The following is a 27,786-nucleotide window of genomic DNA, read 5'->3' as shown; positions in this document are numbered from 1 at the left end:
TTCCTATAAACAAAGTTGTCAGCACCATGTAACGAGCCCTGATTTGGCCCCTCGGGCTCACCGCACCCCCTAGGCCGGCAGCTATTCGAACCTGAGGTGAGTGCCACCAGTCATGTTAGCGGTCCTGTTTGCTCCCCCAGCTCACTGGTTTCTCTAGTTCTTGATCCAGGTTTAAACAGCCAGCTGTCTGCTTGCTAGGTCGTGGCAGTCCTTTCCAAGACAGAGTTACATGAACTGTAGAAGTTCACTACGCAGGGCGTGCTGGCTCCTGTCAGCATTGAACCACCTGGTGATCCGTTAGCTCAGAGTCTTGTATCACATGAAAAAGAAGTGAATCCCTCGGTCAGATTTGATGATACACATGAGCAGTAGATAGAGATCATGGAGTCATTAGGAATAGAGACGGTGAAGTGCTCTGTTTGGAATATTTAAATTAGGTGACGTTTAGAGTGAAGAAACTTACCTGTAAGTTGCCGAGTTTTCTGCGGATGGTCTCCATTTACCCCCCAGTATTCCCAGATCCCAGGATCCGGAGGGGGTGAGGAGCGGGCCAGGTTCCTTGGTGTCTGAGGAGTAACACTTGCCCTCCCCCCTCCTCATCCTCTGTGCTGTGAAGCCTTGTGCAGCACAGACGCCTGGTTCTGGATAGAGGAGACCGAGCTGGTTGCCTTGCTGATGTGTTAAGTCAGAACTATGTACAGCCGAAGATCCCTGACACGTGGTCCTTGTTTTGTAGTATGATCTGAAAACTGAAACAGCGCCTCTCGTTGTGGTTGTTTCCACCACGGGCACTGGAGACCCACCCGACACTGCGCGCAAGTTCGTGAAAGCAATACAGGACAAGGCCCTGCCGGGAGACTTCTTTGCTCACTTGCGCTACGGATTACTGGGTATGGACCGTGTTTGCGCTCTGCCTGTCTTCAGTTATTCCTGGTTTCATTCTGGTGTCTGAATGTATCCTTCAAAACCATGATATGTAGTTGTGTAGATTTTGTTGTTGGTTTTCTGTTTACGGTCACGTCTTATATTTCTGTGGCGTCCTGTGTTCTGTGACCGTGTCTCCTGTCTTCACCCCATAGCAGCTCCTCTGTGGAGCCCCTGGAATAGCATTTTTTTTTTTTTAAGATTTTTATTTATTTGACAGTGAAAGACACAGTGAAAGAGGGAACACAAGCAGGGGGAGTGGGAGAGAGAGAAGCAGGCTTCCTGCTGAGCAGGGAGCCCGATGCAGGGCTCAATCCCAGGACCCTGGGATCATGACCTGAGCCGAAGGCCGACGCTCAACGGCTGAGCCTCCCGGGCGCCCCATTTACATTTTTTTTTTTTCAGGTTTTTTCTAATTTCTGTTTTTAAGAATGAACATGTATGTGTTGCTTTAAAAAATTCCTCAAAAAAAGGTATCAACCTTTCTAGTCACTGTTAGCCCATTTATGGACCCCCCCATGCCCACCACAATTGCTTACCCTGTTCTTTTTGTGAAAGTGTGTGGAGATGATTAAACAACTGAGAAATTAACACTTCTAACCTTAAATTTTTAACCAAGTATGAAAATGTTAGTCCATTTTCTTGCCAGGAAACATAGAGTTCCTAATTCACCTAACACAGAAATACAGGAAATAATTATGTTGCAGACGTACCTGTCTATGCTCTCAATTAGGGGCCAGTAAAATCAATAAAGGGCCAGATGATAACTGTCTTAGGCTTTGCAGACTATGTGTTCTTTGTAACAACTACTTAACTCTGTTATTGCAGCTGGAGAGCTGCCATAAACTATGTGAACAAATGGGCTTGGCTGCGTTCCAGCACGACTTTATAAAGACAGTCCAGGGGGCATCTGGATGGCTCAGTGGGGGATAAAGACAGTCCAGGAGTTGTATTTTGCCCACAGGATGTAGTTTGCAGACCTGTCTGCACCAGATCAGAAGTCTGCAAATACAGATACTATGGTTTTTTTTTTTTTAAACCTATCTAATTCTTCTTTTAAGATTTTCATATTTTTTCACAGATTCATGGAAACAAAATGTGAAAATATTTCTGTTAACAGTGGCCAAGAAGTGTTTCTGTTTTGATGGGTCTGTTACTGTTATATTGTAAAATAGAAGGCAAATATTTGCATACTTAGTATTTACCCAAGGAAAACCTCAAGAGACATGAAGGTGTGCATTATTAATCAGAGCCTGGACTGGCATTGTTTTAAATATTTGTTCTGTATGCCTTCTTTAAATTTAACCTTACTGTGCATGCACTGATAACCCATTTGGGCTCCCTAGGTCTGGGTGATTCGGAATACACGTACTTCTGCAATGGCGGGAAGGTCATTGACCAGCGACTTCAGGAGCTGGGTGCCAGACATTTCTATGACACCGGCCATGCGGACGACTGCGTGGGGTAAGAGCAGTGTGCTTCCCTCCACATTTCCAGTCAGCCCCTCTCTGTACTACCTGAAAGCTTGTGAGTTTATGAAATATGGTGACTTTTCATTTAGCACTGCAGCTTTTATTTTGAAAGTTATTTTCCCTTTTTTTAGCTTTTTTAAGCCCTAGGACCAAAGATCAGCCAGGGCTTGATTTCCATATTCTGTTGACTTTCAGTGCCTCTAGCTTCTGCTAAGAGAAGAAATCTGTAAAGATGCCTTGGGATAGTTCCCTCTGTCACGAGATGTGTAGGTATTTGTAGAAGTCCGCATTTTCTTTAGGAACTTCGATAGCCTGCGTGTTTGCTTTCTGCCGTGCACACACAGGGACTGGATGCGGGTCCGCGCGTGGAGGCCGCCCATCACGCCCTGCGTCCCTGGCACGGAGCACAGGCCAGAAGCATTCACGTGCCGGCACACTGTGTCTTGGCTCTGTCCTTACCGTCTTAATGGCCGCTTGCCCTCATGCCAGCCAGAAATACAATTCCCATTTCCATTAGTTCACTGGTGGTCTTACAGCTCAGCGTTTCACCCTCTGCGCCACCTTTGAAATCCTCTTGATGTGTTTATTCAGAGATGGAATGGATGCTGTCCTACAACTAAGTTTGTCATTCAGCCTCTGGCTGCTTCAGCAGATGACAGCTTACCACCTGACTTTGTTTTTTTTCCTACTTGGTGTGCATATTCTCACCCGCTTAATCTTTGTTTATGAATGACGACAAATTCAGCACATGCCGCGTTTTTCTGCCTGGCACCACCTTGCTCGGGTCTGCCGGAAGCACTGCTCTTTCCGCTTAGCCCGCCCTCCGCTCCGCCGTGCTCCATGAGGGCGGTGCGCGGGTCTTTTCCCACGGCCCAGTGTGTATGTTCTTGATTGTGACGAAACTCTGCCGTATTGCCTCGCGTGTTCACTTTCCAGTCTGGTCTCCCTTTATGTTCATTTCTTTGTGTGTTTTTGTGTTTTTTGCCGGAGTCGTGTTGCCTTTATTTATTGTCTCGTATGAGCATGTACTTGCTAACTTCTTACAGAACCCACTGGGCCTGTCACTGAGTCCGCATTTTCCTTCTCTTCAGAGTCTTTCAGTTGCCCTGTGCGTTTACTGGATCCAGCGTTAAAATTCTTGAATGTGTTTTCATTAACCTGTAGCTCTTCAGTTTTCAGCCTAACCACTCGCTTGACTTTGCCTCCTCTAAAATTATTTTCAAGGAGATACCCTGGTGTAGTGTAGCAGCCCCCACACTGATGGGGACAAGGATGCAGAGTGGGGCCCAGTTGCCTGCGTGCAGATCCTTGATAACCGACCCCCTTCACGGAGCACTGAAATCTTGGTCGTATTACTTACTTGTGTGCTCCACTTTCTCCCTCTGTGAGATAGGGGATAATAGTGTGTGTCGTGGAAAATTTTGGGGAGGAACAAATGACTTGATGCAGGTTATCCTCTTAGAGTAATACTTGCCCTGTTGTAAGTGTGCCATGAACATTAGCTCTCCTTCTGGAGGTATTATTGACTTAATATTTTTGAGCTGTGAAGATGGCATTTTGAACGTAGCTGTCATTGCTGAACCCAGAGTTTTATGTCCTTGCTTTCCCAAAGGCTCTGAAGGATGGATGTGTACTAAGGAGATTATAGCCAGAGTCATAATAAGACAGAAGTCTGAAATGTGCCTTTTCCTGTCATTTAACTTTATGAATTAAGATTTAGTTGATACCTCTTTTGAGTTGTGATTAAAAATGAAAGGCTGTGATTTCCAAGATTCTGATGCATGGTTTCTTACTTGTTCAGTTAAAGTTTCTCCATTCAGGGAATGTAGGGGATATTATTGTTGGCTTGCCCTACTTGGTCTATTCGTAAGTATGCTACCACATTCTAAAACTTATCTATGATTCATTCAGCTTTCCTACAGGAATATTAGGTTTTCTTTCTCTTGTGTTCAGATGCCCTGAAAATTTCATGAGAAATGTTCAGAACCAGTTAAAGGTTTGAATTCTTAGAATACCTAGCATTAATCCAGAGGGATTTCTTGGTGACATTTTAATCTGTAGGGGAAAAAAATTCACTAAATTAGGGGCCAGAAACGATGTTGCATTTGACATATGTAATTATCATGTGATACTAGAGTAGACTTGGATTTGGGATAAGTTCTGTTAGCCTCATCTGAATTTTGCATGCCTGCTTAAAATTACAACTTATTAAAATAGTACCAACTATATTTCAGGAACTTAAGAGTAATCCCATTCCTGTTACCTATTATTGAAATGGCTTCATTTCTGTTCTGACCTTTATCTATGCTCATTTTTTTTTACAGCTGAAGTTCTAACGAACACACTGTAATGTTTTTAACTTAATCATAGGTATGTTTTGTATTCCGAATAGTCGTTATAGTTAGTGTTTTTGACATTTGCATAGCATTCTGCCAAGTTGACTGCCATTATCCCATGATTTTGTATTTAAATGGAGAACTTAGGCATTTTTTTTCTTTTTTTATTGCAACAACCCAGGTTAGAACTTGTGGTGGAGCCATGGATTGATGGACTCTGGGCCGCCCTCACGAAGCACTTCACGTCCAGTAGAGGGAAGGCGGGCAGGATTGGCGCTCTTGGGGTGGCACTGAACGCCTCCCGAAGGATGGAGCCTCTGAAACCAGAATTACTACACATTGAATCCCAAGTTGAACTTCTGAGATTCGGTGATCCGGGGAGAAAGGATGCCGAGGCGTGGGGACAGAATGCAGTGGACGGAGGTCGGTCAGGTGCTCCAGCGGCGGAGTCGGAGTCCGAGTCCTCGCTCACCCACTCGGAACCGCTGCTCTCACGGGTGGCCCTGAGCACCCCCGCCGCGCCGCCCGAGTACCTGTACGTGCGCCTGCAGGAGTGTCCGGGCTGGGTAGGTGCTTTCAGCCTGGGCCGCAGGCTGCAGAACGTCTGCTTCCCAGAGCGGCTGCTTCGCCTTCGTTACTGCATTGCAGCAGGGGTCCGCAAGCCCAACTGCTGGGCGGATGCGTCCCCTGCGTGCCTGGGGAGTGAGGCTCATGGGGACCCAGGCCTGCGCATCCGTCCCGTGTGGCCCGTGGCTGCTTCTGTGCGACAGCGGCGGGGTTCGGGGTGGTGAAGGGGGGGGGTGCCTGGAGGCCGGCGCGCCTGAGATGGTCACTGTCTGGCCCCTTCCAGAGAAAGTGCCTGGGCAGAAGCGCTTGCATAACGTCACTTCTGTCTTTGAAGCAGGAGTAGCTAAGAGCTCAGTTTCTCTGTCATTTTGGAGAATTAATTTGTTTCTCAATTTCGATGTGGGTCGGTGATGGCAGGTGTTGTGGGCACTCAGGAAATTACCTCAGCTGCACTTGAAGCGCGACTTCACGGCAGAATCGCTTGTCCAGCAGAGGCTTTGTGTCCTGGGTGCCCTGGGATGCTCCACTTTGGGGATCGTTCTTTTTCTTGGTGACATTTTACAGACTGGTTTTGCCTATATTAAGTCATTTTTTGGTCAGGTGTATTTTTTGTCTTAATAAAGCAGTGTCCTTAAAGTAGTCTCTAAATTTTGAGCATTAAGTTGATTAACGACTCACTTCTCACGCTGCCCGCGTGCGGCTCCCGACACTTCTTCCATCAGGCCGGGAATCGGTTTCCGCCGCAGCCGTCTTTCCGGGGGAGCCGCGCCCGCCTTCTCTAGAACGGCTCTCGGGGCGTTCCCGCGGGCTGTCTCCTACAAGCCTCCCCTGGGCCCGGGATTGCGATTTCTTGTTTCTTGATTTCTTATTTTAATGAAGCAAGGCTAGACATTTTAGAAGCCATTTAAGTACAACTTAGAAGCAATTTGAAAACAACTTTCTAGTCCGTTAGAACTGTTGGCCAGCACCTGTTAGGATAATGGTTTTAACATCTGCTCATGGTGTTTTTCTAGAGCATTCAGCAAAGGTGTTTATAGAAACAGCTGTCAGGTATTGCTTTCCACTTACGCTCCATTATTATGCAAATGGTTAGTTAAGTGAGGTACTTAGGGTAAGTACATTCTTTCAGGCTTGGGAAGACGGGAGGGATCAGTGAGCCTCTGGCTGGACAGCGGGTGGGGCGCACCAGCAGGGCGAGAGCCCCTGTTGCAGGCCGCAAGGACAGTGCGTGTGGCAGAGGCATGTGAATGTGATTTGTCCGCCGGGCCGCTTCAGGAGGAGGGCCTACGAAGGCTTGGGGTATGGCACAGGTCGTTAAAGAGGCTTCCGTTGCTGGTAATGTGGTGGAGAGATTTTTAAGATCTCACCCAGTTAAGGCATATTCATGTACATTTGCTCAAGGGATATGCTTAGACCCTAAGGGGTTGGGAAAAGATTTGGGGGGGCATCCTCTTGGGATCCTCACATTAGGGAACCGAGAAGGAGAGGAGGAAGCAGCCCTGGGCAGAGCGGGCAGTTGAGCCTGGATGTCCTCTCAGCCAGTCCCGCTCCACACAGCGTCAGTCCCCAGCGCTGGTGGCTCATAACCGGTGGGGTCTCCGGATCTTGTGGTGCAGGCCGCAGGGGCTCTCGTCCATACCATGGCCCAGACCTGCCGCACAGCCCTTTCCTGCTTGGGGCCCCTGTCACAGCCGGCTGCCCGTGTGTCACCGGGTGCTCGGGTCGGCACTGCCATCCCAGGTGTCAAAGTGCTGCTCTTTTGGGTCCTGAAAGGCCTACCGGCTGTTCTCCCTCTCTCCGGGGGACGTGAGGGACAAGATGCAGTAGTGTGTCCCGTACTGGAGGGGGCGTCCTGACGTGCCTCAGGCTGCCGGACTCCTGGAAACTGTACTTAGAGCACTGGCCTCTCAGTCTGCACAGGGCCTGGCCCTTTCCAGAAACTCCCACACGCTGGCCACTTCGCACGTTGTGTGTGAGTGGGTAGTGGGTAGCATAACGTTCCTAATGTCGTGGGCTGGTGTGATGCTCTGCTGAAGGTCCAGATGTTCCGCGTCGATTCAGGCTGTCCTGAAACAGCTGGCAGGAGCATTCTCACAGTCTGGGGGCAAACTGGTACATGGAAGTTGTTCCAAGAGAACGTGTGGTCCTCTTCAGGGATAGAGAAGGAAAAGAGCACAAAGGCTCACTCTGTCCACATGCCCTGTGTCTGAGGCCATATTAATCCGCTCTAGCAAAGGAAACCATCCGTCGCGGAGGCCTCACTGGGCTACTGCTTGTGTTCTTGTGGTTCATTGTCTTCTCCCAGCATCCGCCCGGTTGCATGCAGGGACCAGGTTGGTGAGTTAGATGGAGACCATCGCTGGTCCTATACGTTTTTAGGGGTGGTATTGATATAGTATTGATACCTGCCATTCCTCAGAATGGAATATTTTTCACTTTCTACTTGGGTGAGGGGAGAGGACAGTGTCAAATTTAGAGGCTTCCTCTTGGCCTCTCCACTGTACAGCCCCTAGCTTCGGGCCAAGAACTGGGTGGACCCATGGAACCAGACCTGGCCCAGAATTCCCGTTTATAGCCTGGCCCTCTAGGTCTCACTCTAGTATGTGGCCCATGATGACGTTTTGGGTTCCCGGAAAACAGCATAGCTGGACCCTCTTGTAGCAGTTCCTGGAGTATCTGGGTATTCATTCTCCTTGGCCCAGTGTATGTTTGTTCCCAAAAGGACTTTACTGAGTATGCTCTCTGCGATGTTGCTGAGTCTCCCCCCGCCAGCTCCCCTACCCATGGGAGACTGAGCTCAGCTCCCCCTCCAGCCTTCCTGCCGGGACACTTATGCCTCCCTCCAGAGCCCCGCAGGACTTTGCTGACTAAGCGCTCCCACGTCCCTCTGTTCTTTGGTGGCCCGCCTTTCCCCTCACTCTTGGCCTAGTCTGTTAGCTCTGGCCAGCAGAACGGTCAGCCCCGAACTTCTCCACGATGTCAGTGCCCCGCACCAGCGCTGTCCTGTCAGCCTTGGCAATGGAGTATGCTCTGGGCCTCCGGGAGCGTCGTCATCCTCCGATAGGTTTTGGTTCTTCAGAGTTTCATCCACTCCACTCTGTCCACTTCTCTGAGCCTGGTCTGGTGCTGGTCATGGACTCTCAGCAGTTCCTCATTTAGTGTGGACTTTTGCTTTCTCCTTGGCCTGGTAGCCATCTCTAGAGGCTGTTGCCACGGTGTTAAAGCCAGTATCCTGAGGTAGTGCTCCCAGGGAGCAGAACTCCTCTGTCCAAATTGACGTTCTACCCTTGTTGGCCGGGGACCTCAACATTCCATCTTGTTCACACGTTGCTGGGTTTTGCTGGTGCGGTTGCTGTGTCCTGCACTCTTTTCAGAGCATAGTCCCTCGCCTGCCTTAGCTGGCCCAGCCCATCTGAGGCCTGGAGTGTCGTGACTTAAGCCTTACTGGCCCAGCAGCCGAGAAAGCAGACGGGAGCAGGATTGGGGATATGGGCCTGTCTTGCAGGACGGAGGTCTGAATGCAAGGAGGAGGTTCTTGCTCTTCATAGGAAGAAGGATTCACTTGTGCAGGCTCAGCAGGGAGCCTTGAATCTAAGGATTCAAGATTTTTAACCCACATGTCCCTCTCCTAGCTGCCAGCAGGCCATTCTTTGCCTGTCCGAGTCAGGCCTTCGCATTCGGGCAGGCTGCCAGAGATGAGCGGCTTCTTCGTGCGCTACAGAGCTGCTCTGGCTTTCACAGTTACTGTTTAATTGTTGATTAATGTTTCTCAGTTTTTTGCATTTTTCCCAGAGGTATCATGGAAGGCTGGCAATGCCCACAATTCTGCTGGCCTTACCAGCCCCATAGATCTCGAGCACCAGCTACTGCGTACTGCTGCCTTCCGTCTTACGGTGCGTCACCCCGTTAGCTCTTGCACTCTCGTCGCCTTGTGCTCCCTGTCTCCCAGCCGTCAGCCGCGTCGCGTGCTCGTCGTCAGCTGGGTGGCCGATCCAGCTCCGGACCCCCGTGTAGCATCTGTCGCAGACTGCCTTCCTTTGGATCGGACCGTGTGATTATTTCTTAGGTTACCCCTTGGGATCCTCACCTTGGGGAATGGAGGGGACAGAAGCAGGAGTGGGCGCAGTGAGAAGTGGACTGTGATGCGTCCCAGCGAAGGCCCCGGCTAGCCTCAGCAGGGTTCTCCAGAGCTGGGATGGCCATTCAGCATTGTCCTGAGTTGGGGCGAAAAGGGCTGGGCCTTTATTGTCCTCTGAGCCATTGGATGTGGGCTGCCTCTGAAAGGAGGTGTGACCTGGGAATGCTGAGGTCACTCTCCCAGGTGACCATGAGCTGGCTCAGGGCCATCTGCTGATGACGTCCCCAGCAGCCTTGCTGAGGTCGGTCTTGGGCGGCATCTCCCAGTGCCCCATATGTCATGACTGTCAGGCTCTGAGTTTGACCTTTTCCTAGTTTTCCAATAGCCATTTACCCAGTATTAACTGATGAGCATTTCGTGAGTTTCTGTCTTCAACAGAACTTAGAAACACCGAGTTAGAAAAGAAGCAGAAGTAGTGCCACGAATTGGGTTTCTTTCCGGTTTCCCGAGACCTGTGCTAATACAAGAGCTCCTAGTTATTACTATTTGAATTTACTGAAATTCAAATAAATGAAAATAAAACTAAGAATTCAGGGGTTTAGGCACATCCGGCTAGTGGGTCCTGTACTGACCGACGTAGGCGTGGAACATTCCAGGGCCCGCCGCTCTGCAGGTTCTTGTGCACCTCTCTCCAGGCGTCTTCCAACCCTAAATAAGTCCTTCCTTTTAGAGTCTCCTTCCTGAAATTGTGCATGCATATGGTCTCCTTTTGCATGATTGATTTTGCAATACTCTTAGACCTTTACAGGAAAATGCCAGTATCTGTTACTTTCAGTGTATATACCCCAGAAATTTAGTCAAGGAGTGTAAGTCAAATAATAGTCAAGGAGTTTAAGATATGGATGAGCTATCTCTTCTGAAAGATTGAGAGGCCTCTGTCTGTCGCCGTTTGCCTTAGATAAGAATACTTAAATATCTAGGACGTTTTATAAAATCCTGTTGATCTTACCTGGTCCCTAAGTGAAGCGGTGGCACGTCAAACGGAAGGCTGCAGTTAGTATATTTTATCACATTTCTTTCTCAAGGACGAAAGCCAAGCATCTGTGACTTCAGTGGATCCAGTTTTTCAAGTTCCAATTTCAAAGGCGGTTCAACTGACTACAAATGATGCCATAAAAACCACTCTTCTGGTGGAATTGGACATTTCGGTAAGTCACAGAATTTATCTCCCCCGCTGTCGTCAGGAAGCGCGGAGACTCGCCTGCTGTCGTAGTCCACAGGCTCGGGAGGGAGGAGCGCGTCTGCAGGCCCTCTGGCCTCTCTACTCTTGCCCCCTCCTTTTTCCTCCCCACCTCACACCCGTTCTTTTTCACTTCAGGAAGGGGCTAACGTGAGGAGTGACTCAGTTTGAAAGAACAGCGTTGCTCCCTTTGTCAGAAAGCCGCAGATGAGTAATGGAGTCAGAGCAGCATTTTCGGTGTGAGAGGAGTCTGAGAAAGGCCCTGCTCACCGAGGCCAGCCAGTAGTTGGAAGTAGAGCTCAGGCCAGACGGGCCTACAGTGTTTCATTTTTCACCGTGGTGGTCTCATTCCTTTGAGACTCTGGAAGAAGTCATGGCCTGCTCCCCACCCCCCAGGAAAACGGTTATGTAGAAACCTTTTTCATGTAGCTTCGGAGGCTCACGTGCTGCCTCTCGCCTCGAGCCTCCGTCCACAAGCCCCCCCCCCCCGCCCCAAACCACTGGCCTCGGTTAAGAAGTCACCTGCTAATCCCGTAACCTCGGTAAAGCTCGAGTTACATCTTCAGAGTCACTCAGCTGTGTGTTTCGATGGAGATCCCGGGAAGGGGGTTGTGCTTGCAGGAAAGGGTGTGCCGGGGCTGTGTGTGTTATTTCAGCGAACCCCTAATGGGGAACAAATGACAGGCCTCCAGACTAGGGGGTTTTGCTTACATACCTGACTTCTTCCCCTAAAGAAAGGAAGTTGAGAACCAATGCGGACAGCCCTAAATGGTTTCTCTCCCTCGTCATGGCTGTTTTCATAAGAGGGGTTTTTACATTGGTAAAACATTACTTGCTGGGGCACCTTAAATGAGAAAGGTTTTAACTAACATTGTTAAAAATACTGAAATGATTCAAAGCAAAACACTGGATAACTGAAATTTTTTTCTTTAAAGTAACTCTTTGGGCTCCTGGCTGACATGTGACTCTTGATCTTGGGGTTATGAGTTTGAGGCCCATAGTGTTTGTAGAAATTACTTAAAATTTTAAAAAATAATAATTTGTAATGAAAGTAGATTTGGGGGCGCCTGGGTGGCTCAGTTGTTAGGCGTCTGCCTTCAGCTTGGGTCATGATCCCAGAGTCCTGGGATCGAGCCCCACATCGGGCTCCCCGTTTGGTGGGAAGCCTGCTTCTCCTTCTCCCACTCCCTCTGCTTGTGTTCCTCCTCTCACTGGATCTCTGTCAACTAACTAAATAAAATCTTTTAAAAAAAATAGATTTGTTCAGTTGGGCTTATTTGTTTTGTTACCCCGCAACTAAAACTCTTTAACTCTTGGACTTTTTTTTTTTTTCCTCTTTCATGTTGGTTGTTTTCTAGAAAACAGATTTTTCCTATCAGCCTGGAGATGCCTTCAATGTGATCTGTCCCAACAGTGATTCTGAGGTACAAAACCTTCTCCAAAGACTGCAGCTCACAGACAGAAGAGAACACTGTGTCCACCTGAAAATTAAGGAAGACACAAAAAAGAAAGGTACATCCCTGATCTCTTCTTAGAATGTCATTGGGCTAATGGTGACAAGTCTAAGGAACCCCTCCCCAGCCCTTTTGTGATGGCTGCACAGGTGGTCCGAGATTGGCCACGGCTTGGTGGGCAGAACCCCAGCACTCTCTCTGGTTTGTGGGTTTCTTAACTTTCACATCAGGTACACTCAGTGGGATGATGGTGGATTTTATGCTTATTTGGACCCTGCTGGACAGTAAGAATGTCCAGTGAGAATGCTGGACACTCTGCATACAGAATGTCGCTGAAGTCTTGGAGAAGCCGGTAGATTAGTTGGGCTGATTTGTTAGTTTGCTTTTGGAGTTAGCATTATTTTGTTTCTGAGTTACACAAGAGTAGTCCTAAAATAAATGTTTATTATATGAACCTTTTTAAAGTTTTTTTTTTTAATCATGTGCATTTCTCATAGTATATTTATTGCTGATTTAATATGTAAAACATTTTTCATGATTCAAGGAAGTTGGTTTGTTTTTGTTTTTTTTTTTTTTTTAGTTATTTGCTTAGAACTGCAGTTCCTTCCGTTTGAAATCCTTTTTGAGAATCATATGCAGTGTCAGTGGACAAGTGCCATCTTCTGGCTCTTTGTTCCTTGGCTTGTTTGGTATACTTTGATTTGGTATCTTTATGAAACACACCAAGGATCTATTTTTGGTAGATTTAGGATGTGGCTAATAATGCTGTTGAATTTATGATTCTTTTATTAGTTTTCTCGTAAGGTGTTTTTTCCCCTGCATTCATTGGAAATTTTTTTGACTCCACAAACATTGCCGCAAGTCATGTTTACCTTGCTAACACTGTAATTTATATAGTTAATTGGCTTTTTAAGAATGCCAAAATGTTTTATTCTTTACTTTCTGTGTCATGGACTCTTTTTCTGTCTGTCTGAAAAGGAGCAGCCTTACCCCCGCACATACCTGAGGGACGTTCTCTCCAGTTCATTCTGACTTGGTGTCTTGAAATACGAGCAGTTCCTAAAAAGGTACTTTTCTTTGGGTAACTATTTAAAAGTGTACTAGCGCTGTGTAGGATTTATTAAATCTGTTATTTGCCCTTCGAAGTCTTCAAAAATAAGGCTTTCACACCATGTTTTCAAAAATGGGTCCTAAGGGCACATTGTATTTTTGCAGTTGTCATGGATGTTTTTTTGTTGTGCTTGTATTGAAATTTTGTTTTCTATTGAAATAAGGTTTTTAAAGTAGCGCTTTTTCTTTTTTTTACTAGATATTAACTTGATGTGCTACATTAATCAGTGATTCAGGTGACCCCACATCACCTTGTGTCACCCAGCTGCCCTTGACCCTGACCCTCTTTGTGATTGATGACAGGAAGCTTTAGGAGAGTTCAGACTGTCCCCTACTTGTCATCCATTTAATGTTGAGATCTCTTCTGTGTGAAAGTACATAATTCTTTACTGTTAAGTCAGAATTCTTCAGGAAACAAGAAAGGTTCTGGGAGATTCGATTGATGTTTGGATGAATGTGGAGAGAATGAGGCACTAGATGTCAGTAGGGTTCCGGGTGCTGTCTTTTAAAATGTGCTCCTATCTGAGCCTGTCCCTCACATGGGTATGATTGGGGAGACCTCCCAGCTGTGCTTTGCCAAATTCGTATTGCCAGTGCCCATAAATAGTGCTGTTATCAGGCTGCCCTCTACTAGGCCTTTTTTATGCTCTATCTTATTAATGTGCTTGTTGCATGCAGTCTTCGGGAAGCAAACTCCTTTAGAGAGAGGCTTAGACCTAGATATGATTTTTATAAGTGACTGGTAGTTACTGTGATGAGAACTTCTTGATTAAATACAGTCAGTTTCACAATTGTAGTTCAGCCATAAAGCATGTGTAGGTAAACATGTTTTTCCTTACTATAAAAGTAATGCACTCATAAAAATTCTGGACACAAAACTAAGTAACTTAGGAAACAAGTAATTTAAAATCAAATCCTCAGACCTAATGCTTGAATTTTGTTTTGCTAAGAAAAAAATGAGGTCTTTTAGTATAGACGCTGTTCTGTCACGTCTTCTTTACCCAAATAGAACTTGGGAGTTTGTATACCCCAGCATGGAGAAGGTCTCTTACCAGAGGTCCGCGCAGAGACATGGGTACACATTCATCCCACGCGGTTTCCCAAGGGCTTGTTCCGCGTTTGGCTCTGAGCCCGGCATTTCCTGTATGTATGTATGTATGTATGTATGTATGTATTTGACAGAAGAGATCACAAGTAGGCAGAGAGGCAGGCAGAGAGAGAAGGAAGCAGGCTCCCCGCCGAGTAGAGAGTCTGGTGCGGGACTCAATCCCAGGAGCCTGGGATCATGACCTGAGCTGAAGGCAGAGGCTTTAACCCACTGAGCCACCCAGGCGCCCCTGAGCCCGGCGTTTTGAAGAAGGCATGCGATGTGCTGGTCTCAGGGTAGTTTCGGCAGGGCTTCCGAGCGGGGCCACTGGGGACCTGTGGCCCTGACAAGGAGTGATCCCTGGTGAGGGAGTCCAAGACTAAAGGTGCTTGAGGCATGGAATAAAAGGTCCCTGTTAGCATTTGATGTAGAGTGTGTGCTTAATTGCTTTGTTCTTAACCCTCGAGTGGTCAGAGCTATATGTGTCGTATTTGGAATACGTTGAAACCACAAGTCATTATTAGCAAGTTTGGTCTTTTGTCTAAGAGTTTGGACTTGGCTCTGTCTTTGGGGCTTGGGATTCTGGATGTTATTGCTTTGCTTTCTTTGTTTATATTCTCGTCCTCTTTCTCCAGTGAGGCTGAGGTGACTAAGAGTCCTTGTGCAGGTGGCTCCTAGAGGTTCTGGCCCTGCTGGTCTTTACAGCTTTCATCCCGTGTCCACATTGCCTGGGGCCCACATGGAAGTACGTGTGGCCCTGGGAGCGAGCTTTTGCCTGCCTCCTGCGCAGTCCTGCAGCGGGGCCATTGGCTTAGGCCTGCTTCACACTTTCTTTCCCGTGGCCAGCCCTCAGACCACCCTTGCGTTCTGGTGCACCTTCGGCTTCAGAAACCCCTGACCTCCTGGGTGTGCCCCTGTTGGGATAGTTGGCCTCTTGCACACTGTCCCTGGCCGGTGAGCCCTTGCCAGCAAAGGAGCTGTCAAGCCCGCGGCCTGTTGTATAAAGAGCACTTAGCCGTTGTCAGATGAACGCAGAAGTCTAGTTTGTAATCATCCACCGAGAGAAGAACAAGTATTTTGTCTTGAGTTAAAGCGATGAGTTACGAGATTGCCGATCGTTGTTACTCAGATATATCGGACACGCAGTTTGAGATCATACTTGGGACTGATGAGTTTGGTTTAGGAAACAGTAAAGGGGGCTAAAAGGAGAACATGGAAGGTGATTTTCCTTAACAGGCTGGCGTTAAAGCAGATAAGTTAAATTCTCTTCTTGATCGAACTCCCAAGGACGCTGTCACTTTTTCTTGGGTCACTGTGCACTTCCCCAGCTCGATCCTAACCAGATTCTAGCAGCCTGACCACACTTGGTACTTCAGTCTGCTCCCTTTGCCTTGGCTGCAGGCGTTGCTGCGAGCCCTCGTGGACCACACCAGCGACGGGCGGGAGAAGCGAAGGCTGCAGGAGCTGTGCAGCCGGGAGGGCGCGGCCGATTACAACCGTTTCGTGCGGGACGAGCGCGCCAGCCTGTTGGACCTCCTCCTCGCTTTCCCGTCCTGCCAGCCGCCGCTCCGTCTCCTGCTCGGTGAGTGCCTCTCTGCCAGCCCCTGCGCCCGCGGGCCTTCTGGTGCACAGCCCTCTGCTCGCGGGCCTCCCTCAGAGGCTATCCGGCCCGTGGGGACACGTCTCCGTGAGGAAAGTCAGAGTGTGTCAGGGCCTCCTGCGAGTGGAAGGAATCCCTCTGCCGAGAGGGCCCGGCTCCTGTTCCTTCTGCCGTTGTCACCAGCCCTTGCTGTCTCGCGACAGCCGGCCTTAATTCTCTTTCCTGGGGGCAGCGCGCAGCATCCTGTCTATGCAGCTAGCTGGTTTTCAGACCCATTTTTCTTTTTTTTTTTCAGTCCAGTGTTACCTAAAAATGAGTTTCCCAAGGAAAAAAGACATTTTTGGTTTGTTTTTTTCAAAGCTGACGAACATTAGATGTCATTGACAGAGGTTAGTGCAGTTGCCGTCTGTGTGGAGGATGGAAATGCCGCATCTGGCCAAGTCCAGCTCCGGGATCGGTGAGGGCAGTGGGGACTCCCCCTGCTGGGCCAGGGCAAGTGGCCTTGTTCAGAGTGCTCCAGGCTTGAAGCCGGGGCGAGACCTGTCACCAAGTCGTCAAATGTAAGGTGATTCTGGTTTTTGTCCTCACTGGCTCCTGGGGTCTTCATGCCCACAGAAGAGAGAAGATTCTGCCTGAGGAACTGGGGTCAGCAGAGGGGGCTTTTGGTGGCAGCCTCACTAGGGATCGGAGACATTTACGAGGGGCAGTGACTGGGAAAACTGGATAGGATTCTTAAACCTTGAGTCCTTTCTGTGCTGGTAATTTTCTCCTCTCTTCTCTCTTTTCCTGTAGGGATAAGTTATAAAGTCTCCAAAATTTGCACTTATCTTCGGTGATGGAAAATATGTATTGTGCTTTTCACTTTTAGGCTCCAGGATCCCCCGATGTCCAGTACAGTTCAGGGTGCTCTCCTTTATTAAGTCAGATCCTGCTTTCTCTCCCTTTTATTATTCCTTTCCCTTCTCAAAATGCTGATGTTATTCAAACACACACACCTCCCCTTCTCCATTTAGAATGAATGCAGGGGTCGGGAGAATAATCAGAACAGATGCGGGGAAGTTGTTAGAACTCTTGTAAAGCTATCCAGCATATGACAGTGTTTCAGTTCTTTGTGTGGATTTGCTAGGTTTTGTTTTTTTTTTAGCTTGTATATAGCATTTATTATGTAGTTCTATAAAAAACTAATAAAGGCATTGAGATGTAAAAAAATTTATTTTCCACTTCCTTAAGTAAACGTATCTAAAGCTTAATATTATGTCGAGCTCTCTATTAAGCTTATTCTTTGATTTATTAAATTTTAGAAAGGTCTTTCTGAATCTTTGCCAGGTAACTATTGAAAATATAACCTTGAACAGAAAAAAATTTCAGAGTTTGTCTGTGGGCAGTTATTCAAAGATTGATTCTTTGACCTGCTTTTATTTATTTATTGAAAAATTTTATTTATTTATTTGACAGAGAGATAGCGAGAGAGGGAGCACAAGTAGGGGAAGCGGGAGAGGGAGAAGGAGGCTTCCTGCTGAGGAGGGAAACCGATGATATGGGGCTCAGTCCCAGGATCCTGGGTTCATGACCCGAGCCGAAGGCAGATGCTTAACCAACTAAGCCATCCAGGTGCCCCTTTGACCTGCTTTTAAAAGAGCTCCAGTGTATCAGAAACCACTGGGGGGGCACCTGGGTGGCTCAGTGGGTTAAGCCTCTTCCTTCGGCTCAGGTCATGATCTCCAGGTCCTGGGATCGAGCCCCGCATCAGGCTCTGTGCTCAGCGGGGAGCCTGCTTCCTCCTCTCTCTTTCTCTGCCTGCCTCTCTGCCTACTTGTGATCTGTGTCCGTCAAATAAATAAATAAAATCTTAAAAAAAAAAAAAAACCAAAACACTGGGGTCTGGATAACTTAAAGGTTTTATCACTATGCTCTCATTTTGTTGTTATAGAAATATAAGAAGGAAAAATATTTTAAGCTTAGGTATTTCCCATTTCCCATAATCCTTAAAATAGTGATCTTTAACCTTTTGGGGGGGTCATGATCTTATTTCAAATATGAAAACTCTGGACACTTCTGCAGAAAACTGTGTACACACAGAACATTTAATGGGTTTCTTGATTCTGAAACCCATTCATGGATGCTTTTATTATCCTTCGGTTTAAGAAACCAGCCTTTAGAATGACACTGATTTCAGGTAAAGAAATGCAATATGTCTGGTTTTTAACATGAGGAATTGGAAAAAAATAATCAGTAGAGACTTACTTAGGCACAGTGAATTTACACTTGCTCTAAAATATGATTTAAATTAAAATGTTATTTTGGGTGTTCTAAATAAGAAAAATCCAACTCAGGCTTGAATTTTTATAAACCCTTTCATATAATTCTCAGTAGCAGTGAATTAATTGCTTGTGTGGTTTTTTTTTTTCCCTAGAACATCTTCCGAAGCTCCAGCCCAGACCATATTCATGTGCGAGGTACTGATGTTTATTAACATACATCTTTAAAAAAAAAAGAAAAACAAAAACATAGAGCATCTTTCTCCCAAAATGTTGTGAATCTCTGGCTTCCAAATCCTTATTACCCAGGGAAAATGTACCTGATTTGTGGACAACAGCAGGCATGGTAAGGAATGGAGGAGGCGGGTGTTGGGATTCCCGTCCTTTGGGCTTGCAGAGAATGTAGAGTCTCCAGCAGCACAACCACGTTGTGGTCCACAACCACATTTCCCCAGGTCGGGCTGCGAGTGCCCCGCTCCTCTACCTGCTGCCTTTACGGCCATGCCAGGCCATCTGCCCTGGGCAGCAGAGGCGGGCAGTGGGGAGATGAAAAGTTGTATCATTCTTACAGAGTTTTAAAGCAAACAGGTCGTTGGAAACTTTTCTGAATATCACAGAACAGGGCAGGAGAGGAGGAGCTTTTAAGTAGCAGCAGAGCTCTTTTCCCTGAAAAGTAGATGGTAGAGGACAGCCCACAGGGTTTAGTAAAAAAGGCTGCATCTGGCCTGTATGCGTTAGAGCTGATACAGAGTTTAAAACTGACCTGTGTGTCTCTGCAGCTCCAACCTGTCGCACCCAGGGAAGCTTCGTTTCATTTTCAACATTGTTGAGTTTCTGTCTAACACCACAAAGGAGGTTCTGCGGAAGGGCGTGTGCACAGGCTGGCTGGCCACGGTGGTCGCGTCATTTCTTCGTCCAGACGTGCGAGTGTCCCGTGCTGAAGGCGAGAAAGCCCCGGCTCCAGAGGTACTGGAAGTGCACGGTTTGGGTGTTACTAGAATTACGCTGTTCGCCTAGTTAGGAAGAATAATGCGGTCTCTCCTGTGTCGCCCGTTACCGTCAAGTTTATTCAAAGGGAAATGTTTGTCCTACTTGAATTTTAAAATCTCTGTTGGAAAGTCAGGAAAACATTACTTTTTTCATTTGCTTTTTTTTTTTAAAGGTTTTATTTATTTATTTGACAGAGGGAGACAGAGATCAGAAGCAGGCAGAGAGGCAGGCAGAGAGAGAGGGGGAAGCAGGCTCCCTGCTGAGCAGAGAGCCTGGTGCGGGGCTCGATCCCAGGACCCTGAGATCATGACCGGAGCCGAAGGCAGAGGCTTAACCCACTGAGCCACCAGGCGCCCTGTTCAATTACTATTAAAATCCATGTATTTCTCGAATATATAAAGTGTGAATTATCCATAATACTTTTTTCTCCTTCCTCGTCATATTCATAGAAAAGACAGTCTTTCTGCCTAATACTCTTAGAAGACTGGGCACAGGAAAAGAGCCAAGTAAAGACTGAAGGCCGGTGTTGAGAGACAACCTTGTCTCCTGTGTAGACCACACTGTGTTTCAGATGAATCCTTACTTGGCAGTCCGTTCATAACCAAAGAGTAACTTTGTCCTTCAGTTTGGGGTAGTAGGATTTTTGCCCTGTTTCTTTCCTTTTTGTTTTAGTGTGGTGTAGAATCCAAATTAGTGCTCTTAGTGTGAAGGCATAATGAGGGGGAAGCACTTTTGAAACCCATAGGAGAAGCATATTCCTTGATAATTACTGAGTGAGTGAGTGACCAAACCGTGGACACATTTACATGCGGACTTTGTGCCATCCTTCAAGTTTTGGTACAGCACTTGGCAAATCTCACTCAGGACCACAGCATAAGGGGCGATTTAAAGTCCCTCCTTGCCCATAAGGATGGTTGAAATGAAACAAAACCTTTCAGGTTTTATCATGAAGTCGTCTTTTTCTGTGGTATTGAAAAAATGAACGTGTCGTTTGTAGCATTATCTTAGGACTGGTTTGGTTGCTGTAAGTTATTGCGGTTGAAAAGTTCATGCCGTAAGGGGAGAGTAAGACTTCAGTGTGTACTTGAGAGGGCTCGTGGGAAGCTGCTGCTGGAAATTGCCCTTTTCTGTGGTATTTTCCTAGGCTGCTGCCTGGGACGGAAGCGCCCGAGAGAAAGAGACCCCCTCCCTTTCCCCACCCCTCTCATACTCGTGGGTCACAATGCATCAACAAAATATTAAGAACTTGAGACACTGTTCCTTTTTTGAAAAGAAATATTACAGTATGGACATAAAAGTATTATGTCATTTTATTATCCTATAAAAATGGATGCTCTCCAGAAAGTTCAAGAAATAGATATATCCATAACCTATCCCCAACACCCAGCATGGCTGCCATTCACGCATTCATTCTTTCCTTTCTTCTGCCTTTTTCTCTTTTCTCCATTTTAACAGATCTTTATTACAGACTGCCTGCTATTCAGGCATTGGAGGTATGGGAATAAGGATACAATTTAAATTGTATGGTGCTTACTGCCGTGCATAGTTTATTAGGAAGTGTGGAGAATGTTCACATTCACATGACCCTCCCACACTCTCCTCCAGCTGGTAGATGTTGACAGACACCCCCGTCCTGGGGTGGCATAGGGTGCCCCGTCCATGATGAGCGCCACACCCCCTGCTGGTGGGGCTTGTTTCTCCTCTTTGACAGAAGGATGGGATGAGGCAGGTCAGGGATGCCCCTGGGGCTTGGCTGCAAGTGGGGAGTACCTGGACTGCCGAGCTGTAGCCCACCTGTAGCCTTTAAGGAGAGCCAGGCAGAAGTGTTTGCTGTCGTCAGCCATTGGAGGGGACCGCAGCAGAGTGGGCCAATCCTGGTCTCCGTACAGTCCCTAGAACGCAGGCGGTGTGCTCTCACTGCACGCTCCGGTCCGGCCCGGGGTCTCCTGCTCTGGTTGCTTCATGGATCTTACCACCAGTCATTTTACAGATAAATGTTTGATTATTGTCTCTTGCTCCCAATAGAATGTAGGTCCACGGGGACAGGATTCTGTTCTTTGTCTGTAGTGCGTGTCGTACTGAGTACCATCTGCGAGACTGGTAAGCGGGTGGGTCGAGGGAGACGCGTGTGAGACGAGTTAGTCTCATGGCCGAATGCCAGCACTCATCTCCCATCGCTCTGCCCGTGCTTTCCCATCCGTCCCATCGAACCTCAAAAGGTTTTCTTTGCGTTAAAGGTTAAAATGTGCGCCATTACACCAGAACAGGTTCCTGTGACTTGGTGTAACTCACGCATATGGCGGGGTGACACGGGGACTGACATATATTTAGATGGATTCCTTGTACGTATCCCTAGCTCATGGTTTAGGAGAAGAATCTTGAAATTTTAGCAAAAAGATTGTCTTTATCTGTGCGTGCTGCTTATTCCTCTGGTTTTGCACGAACACATAACATTGAACTTAGATTAACATAACACAGTCCTTCAGTGTCTTTGGAGCGACCCCCTCAGTTTTCCTTCAGGTGCCAGTTTGCCCTTGAAGCTCTCACTCCATCTGGATGCTGGTCTTCGTTGCCCCTTTAAGTGCAAACACAGAATCCTAACTGCGGTTTGTTGTGACTTCTCCATAGTACAGACGGCGGCTTGCCTACTAGGAAGTGTGTGTTTCTCATGGGCCTAGGAAAAGGATTTGTATCCGTGTTCTCCCTTAGAAATATGCTTGTGATTTTTAAAGCACCTTTGATTTTGATGGAAAAGAAAAATTTGCGGAGTGCCTGGGTGGCTCAGGGGGTTAAGCCTCTGCCTTTGGCTTAGGTCATGATCTCAGAGTCCTGGGATCGAGCCCACATTGGGTTCTCTGCTCAGTGGGGAGCCTGCTTCCTCCTCTCTCTCTGCCTGCCTCTCTGCCTCCTTGTGATCTCTGTCTGTCAAATAAATAAATAAATAAATAAATAAATCTTTAAACAAAAAAAGGAAAAAAATTTGCAAGACAGATTTTGTTTTTCTCTGTAATGACAAATGTGTTCATGGTTTCAGTAAGATTTAATGCTGCTGTTTTCTTTAGCAAAGATCATCTTGGTTATATGCTTTTGTCTAGGTTTTCTTTCAGACTTATGAGCATTGGTTTAACATTCCAGATATCCATCTCTCCTCGAACAACCAATTTTTTCCACTTACCGAGTGACCCCTCTGCCCCCGTCATAATGGTGGGTCCAGGAACTGGCATAGCGCCCTTCATTGGTTTCCTGCAACACAGGTGGGTGCTTTCTTGGACTGCTGAGAAAATGTTTCCCTTGTGATCCTCAGGGGAAATATGGTAGCCTTTTTGTCTCTTCAGTGATTTTCTTTTAGATACCAGACTTCGGTTGTGAAGTTTTTATTTTAAGAAATCACTACCGAATGTGTGCTAGCATAGCACAATTTGTCGCCATGGGAAAAGTAAGCGTGACGTCTTCCAGAGGTTTTGTTTTGTATGAGAACTTCCCTTTTTACTGTAGCACTTTTTTCCCCCCAGCTGCACTATAGTTTATGACGTATGTGGTTGGGGACAAGTTTCAGCACACCTTTATGCTGTGATGATGTATGGGCTGTTCCTTAACTAGATAAATTTGCTAGTAACAGAGATACAATTACACCAGAAGTTTCCAAGTTAAACCCAAACATCAGTAATTTTCAGCCGATTGCTATTATAGAACTATATGACATAAAAGAAATTGTGCCTCTCTCCCTGTTTGTGAGACAATGAACAATTCTTCGTGCTGGTCCACAGATAGTGGTGTAATATCCTTTGGACAAGGTCTTTCTGTTGTTTTTATCCTTAGTTTTTTCTTTTAAGGAAGCAGAGAATAATGGCACACATACTCAGTGAGTCTCCTTGCTGTGTCATTCCTGAAACCATTCACAGCAGATCATTCTACCTTTTAAAACCCTGGGCCACTTTCTCTTACGTTGATTGAGAGTTAATTTCATTCACAAAGTTTCTTTTTATTTTTAATATAGAAATTAGTGTAGGTTTCACACTGGGATATTTTGAATCATCCTCATAGATGTCATACAGAGCTTGTAGGTTTCTGTAGCCCACAGATGCGCGTGCTTGTTGGGGTGTTTGCTGGGGCACTTGGGAGCCCTGTGGGCAGGACAACATGACTTCAGTGACTAAACTCGCAGTGACGGTGAATCCTCTCTGGATTGGTTGGTGACGTTTCTGACCAAATAGATGGGTTTTACATATTCTTTATTTCCAGTATCTCTGCTTTCTTTTCCACGTAGAGAGAAACTCCAAGAACAACATCCAGACGGACACTTTGGAGCAATGTGGTTGTTTTTCGGCTGCCGACACAAAGACAGGGATTATTTATTCAGGTACTGTGTGGTTCTGGTACTAGAGACTCAGCAGCGGGCCTGCAGTTCTCATTTCAGACCTCGCAACCGTCAGTGACAAACCTTTCAGTATCCCGTTACATGCTGTGTTTCAGAGAAGAGCTCAGACGTTTCCAGCAGCGTGGAGTCCTAACTCACTTGAACGTTTCCTTCTCAAGAGATGCTCCTTTTGGGGAGGAGGACGCCCCAGTGAAGTACGTGCAGGACAACATCCGGCTTCACAGCGAGCAGGTGGCGAGGCTCCTTCTTCACGAGCGCGGCTGCATTTACGTGTGTGGGTACGTGGCCATCACCCAGATGCTGGGCGGACGAGGGCAGCTGATGGTATTTACTGAATGAACCGGGGGCCATTAATAATCTAGATGGGTAGGGACGAGAGGTTTGATTCTTAAGTACTAGAATAGAAATACAAGTTCTGAAATGACTTTAATATACATTTCATAGCCAAGATGTTATTGTTATCAGGGAAATAGAAGTGAAATCAGCTCTCGCATTTCAGAGTACATGGTGCCGTATGGATACATGTTTTAGCCTCCGGAAGTTCTATTTGGTGTGAAGGTGCTAATCATTGAAATCTCAGGATTGATTTGTTGTATCCAAGAATACGTGATTTGTGCATTTGACCTGGCTAAGGAAAACCGTGGCTTTGACTCTGAGAATGTAGATCTCAAGATTTTTTTAAGGCATAATTTGTATTGTCAAAATTGGCAATAAGCCAGGAATCATTTTTATGTTAAGTTTTATATACTTTCTGAGGCAAGATCTGTTATAGAAACTCAAAATTGCTCTATTCTCTACAAAATATAGATAAAAATAAAAAATAAAAGTTTTAGAAATTTACCAACTTGTATTAATGGAATTTAAAATATACTGTGTTAATTAAAAGGACTTTTGAGTAAGAAATAGCTCTTTTAATTCTGACACATCCCAGACATTTAAAAACTTATATACATCACCAAGTTAGGTGTGGGTTTTTTTTCATTCTTTCTTTTATTTTTTCAAGATTTTATTTATTTGACAGAGAGAGAGATCACACGTAGGCAGAGAGGCAGGCAGAGAGGGAGGGGGAAGCAGGCTCCCTGCTGAGCAGAGAGTCCAGTGTGGAGCTCAATCCCAGGACCCTGGGATCATGACCTGAGCTGAAGGCAGAGGCTTAACCTATTGAGCCACCGAGGTGCCCCTTGTTTTGTTTTTAACTGTGATACCAAAGAAGAAATAATGGTACATGACCTAGAATAGATATAAATATAATAGAAACAGGTTTTATAATACAGAACTTTTTCTGTTTACTTCTCATGACATAGTGTGATAATTTGTTTCATTGTTTTTTAAAAACTGATTTTGCCTCCCAAGTTGACTTTATGACCTGTTCATGGATTTTTGACTCTCAGTTGAGAAACCCTACTTCAGTTGATAAAAGGCATAGATTCTGGACATTGTGCTGGTTTACCTTTTTACTGAGCTTTTAAAGAAGTGTCTGACCTTCACTTTGTAGAGGATAGGGCTGTCAGTGTTAAAGAACAGGCTGGAGTTTTAAAGATGTATTTATTTATTTGAGAGCGAGAGCATGAGCACAAGCCGGGAAGTGGCAGAGGCAGAGGGAGAAGCAGACATCCCCCCCCCGCCCCGCACCGGAGCAGGGAGCCTGATGCAGGAATCAAGACCAGGACTCTGGGATCGAGACCTGAGCAGAAGGCAGATGTATAACCGACTGAGCCCCCCAGGCGCCCCCCAGGCTGGAGTTTTAGATGTGACTCTAATAGAGGCACAGTCAGTTGTACAAATACATGAATAACTGGTAAATGACAGCTTGGGAATGTGTCAAACGTCCCAACATATTAACCCAGAAATTGCTTCACAATCCCTGGTGCTTCCCTTCTTCCGCCTGCACAGCGGAGTCGATAGTGTTCAGTGGTCAGAGGTGCGGGCTCGGAGCGAGACCCCATGGCACTCTAACGTGGACCAGCCCCTCGGAAGGAGTGAATTTGTCCCCAAGTCCAAGGGACACTCCAAAGCAGGGGAGCCTTGTGCTCTGATAGTCAAGTAAGAAGACAGAGGGGCTGGTAGCTTTGGCCGCTGGCGGCCGCTGGTGCCGGGGGAGCAGCTGTGGGGCTGGCCGCTCTGTCCTAGTGCTTGAGCGGAAGCGTGATGGAGGAAGTCGCGGTGGCCGCTAGAGACCCCTTTTTCAAGAAATGTCACTGTAAGGGACAGGACAAGTTTTCTTGCTGACATATTAGTGTCCTGTCCAGTTTTCCTCAGTCAACAGCATTCAGTGCCTCCTGCGTGCTCCGGCCGGGTCCGGTGCTGCGAAATGCAAGCGCAGCGAGGCCCGCTCCGCGCCGGCAGACTGCTCGCTCCCTGCCGGAAAGCAGGTGCCATGGCGGGGCCGCAGGGGGACACGGGGGCCCCTCCCCAGTCCTGTGGACGAATACGCTGAAACCTGTCAGCACTGAGAGCCGGGCCCACAGCTGGGGTGGCAGTGATTGTGTCTGTTGGTAATTGCACGCGTGTGAGCTCACACGTACATACATGAGGGCTTGTAGGCGTAAAACCCTGTTGCCCTTGGGAGTGTGGGTCCCGCTGTGTGCCCTGGGAATGGAGGGCGGGGATGAGAGTGACGCCAGGAGTCAGGTCCGTGAGGTCCTTCCACACTAACTGAAGACTCAGCAGCTCCCAGGACAGGGACGCCTGTGAGGGGCTTCAGCTGTGAATGACGGAGTCGGCTTTGCGAATTGGGTTGGTCACTGGGGAGAGGCCCGACGGATGACAGGCTGGGACACCCATTGGGACGCTTCCCAGAGAAACCGAGGGCCAGGGTGGGCGGTGGTGGAGTCAGTGGGAGTTAGATTTGTGAATTATGGAGGCTTTGGTAAAATTCTTGTTTTCTGAACACAGATGCTGTTCTTTTTTCTAGCGATGCTAAGAATATGGCCAAAGACGTCAATGACACCCTTGTGGAGATCATCAGCAAACAGGCTGGAGTGGAAAAGCTAGAAGCACTGAAAACATTGGCTACTTTGAAAGAAGAAAAACGGTATCTTCAGGACATTTGGTCATAAAATCAGAAAATAAAGGAAGAGCATGATGCTTTTTTTGGCTGAAAGTAGTAAAAGACTGTTTGGCTGAAACAGACTTTCCATTTTTAAAATTAAAAGAAAATTTTTAGAGGCGGTAGAGTGGGAGCGGCCACTACCCGGGACAGCAGCCTCCCGATCGGGTTTTTCCGCAGGGCTGGCTTCAGCCTGGAGGCTGCCTGAGCTGAGGGGCGGCCACCGTGTCCTGGAGAAGGTCACAGGTGCCTCCTCCAGGTTACAGGGAAGGCGTCTGTCTGCGTGTGATGAGGCTTCCCGGCATGGACATGGGCACGCGCACCCTCTGCATAGATGGTTACAGAACTTAGGTTGCCAGTTTTTAAAATAAGGAAAAAATAATTTATTTTTCTATGAACTCTCCCGTAAAGAATGCCTATTAATGTATTAAAATTAACTTGGTATAGCGTATCTGATTACTTGTTCATCCGGACAGTCCCAGACGTGTGAGTGACAACGGCGTAAAGCCGTACGCGGTCAGCAGAGACAGCCCGAGTTCAAGTGCTCTTCCCTTCCCGGGCTGCTGGCTGACGCTGGGCAGTGGTGCCGGTCTCCAGGGCCAGCAGCCGTCGGCGCCCACATGACCGTTTTGTCACCTCTGGCGGCGCGCGGTCAGCAACATGGGGTCCTCCCTGTTACGTGACTGCGGGCTCCCGCAAGTGCTCCGAGCATGCGTGAGGAAGGATAGGCCCAGCTGTGATGTTCGGTGTCGTGAGTGCTTTTTGACCTAACGATACGCTCAACTTACCATGGATTTGTTGGGATGTAACTTCACTCTAAGTAAAGGAAGATCTGTATAACTTTATCAAATGGTTATTTATTACCAAAGCTATATTTCTGATAAAACATTAAGGTAACGCTTAGAGATATTTTTTAAATGACTTTAAAATGTGAAATATATTTTAAAATTCTTTTATATGATTTATCACAATTGATAATATCACAGTCCTAGAATGTAGGAAATTTGTATCCTGTGTATAGGTGCAAGCCAGTACATATTTTAGTAAAACTACAATCCCTCCTATTCTTCCTCTGTGCTCTTTTTTTTTAAATTTTTTTTAAAGATTTTTAGAGATCACAAGTAGGCAGAGAGGCAGACAGAGAGAGAGGAGGAAGCGGGCTCCCCGCTGAGCAGAGAGCCCTATGCGGGGCTCGATCCCAGGACCCTGAGATCATGACCTGAACCGAAGGCAGAGGCTTAAC

General features: G+C 47.0%; 1 protein-coding gene across 1 annotated transcript in view; it reads left to right on the top strand.

Moving 5' to 3' along the window:
- Nucleotides 1-27,446, top strand: part of MTRR (5-methyltetrahydrofolate-homocysteine methyltransferase reductase) — a 30,755-nt gene extending 3,309 nt beyond the window's left edge. Inside the window, exons 3-15 of the mRNA XM_046000611.1 lie at nucleotides 737-890; nucleotides 2,271-2,388; nucleotides 4,914-5,298; nucleotides 10,463-10,585; nucleotides 11,976-12,129; nucleotides 13,050-13,138; nucleotides 15,670-15,850; nucleotides 18,282-18,324; nucleotides 18,906-19,092; nucleotides 22,252-22,370; nucleotides 23,384-23,476; nucleotides 23,590-23,772; nucleotides 26,409-27,446. Of these exons, the coding sequence (XP_045856567.1) occupies nucleotides 737-890; nucleotides 2,271-2,388; nucleotides 4,914-5,298; nucleotides 10,463-10,585; nucleotides 11,976-12,129; nucleotides 13,050-13,138; nucleotides 15,670-15,850; nucleotides 18,282-18,324; nucleotides 18,906-19,092; nucleotides 22,252-22,370; nucleotides 23,384-23,476; nucleotides 23,590-23,772; nucleotides 26,409-26,553 (1,974 nt within the window). The 3' untranslated portion in view covers nucleotides 26,554-27,446. The remainder of the gene's footprint in view (nucleotides 1-736; nucleotides 891-2,270; nucleotides 2,389-4,913; nucleotides 5,299-10,462; nucleotides 10,586-11,975; nucleotides 12,130-13,049; nucleotides 13,139-15,669; nucleotides 15,851-18,281; nucleotides 18,325-18,905; nucleotides 19,093-22,251; nucleotides 22,371-23,383; nucleotides 23,477-23,589; nucleotides 23,773-26,408) is intronic.
- The last annotated feature ends 340 nt before the right edge of the window (nucleotides 27,447-27,786 follow it).

This window comes from Meles meles, chromosome 3 (genome assembly GCF_922984935.1).
Source record: "Meles meles chromosome 3, mMelMel3.1 paternal haplotype, whole genome shotgun sequence".
In the NCBI taxonomy this organism is placed as follows: Eukaryota; Metazoa; Chordata; class Mammalia; order Carnivora; family Mustelidae; genus Meles; species Meles meles.
This window is presented reverse-complemented; position numbering and strand designations above follow the sequence as displayed.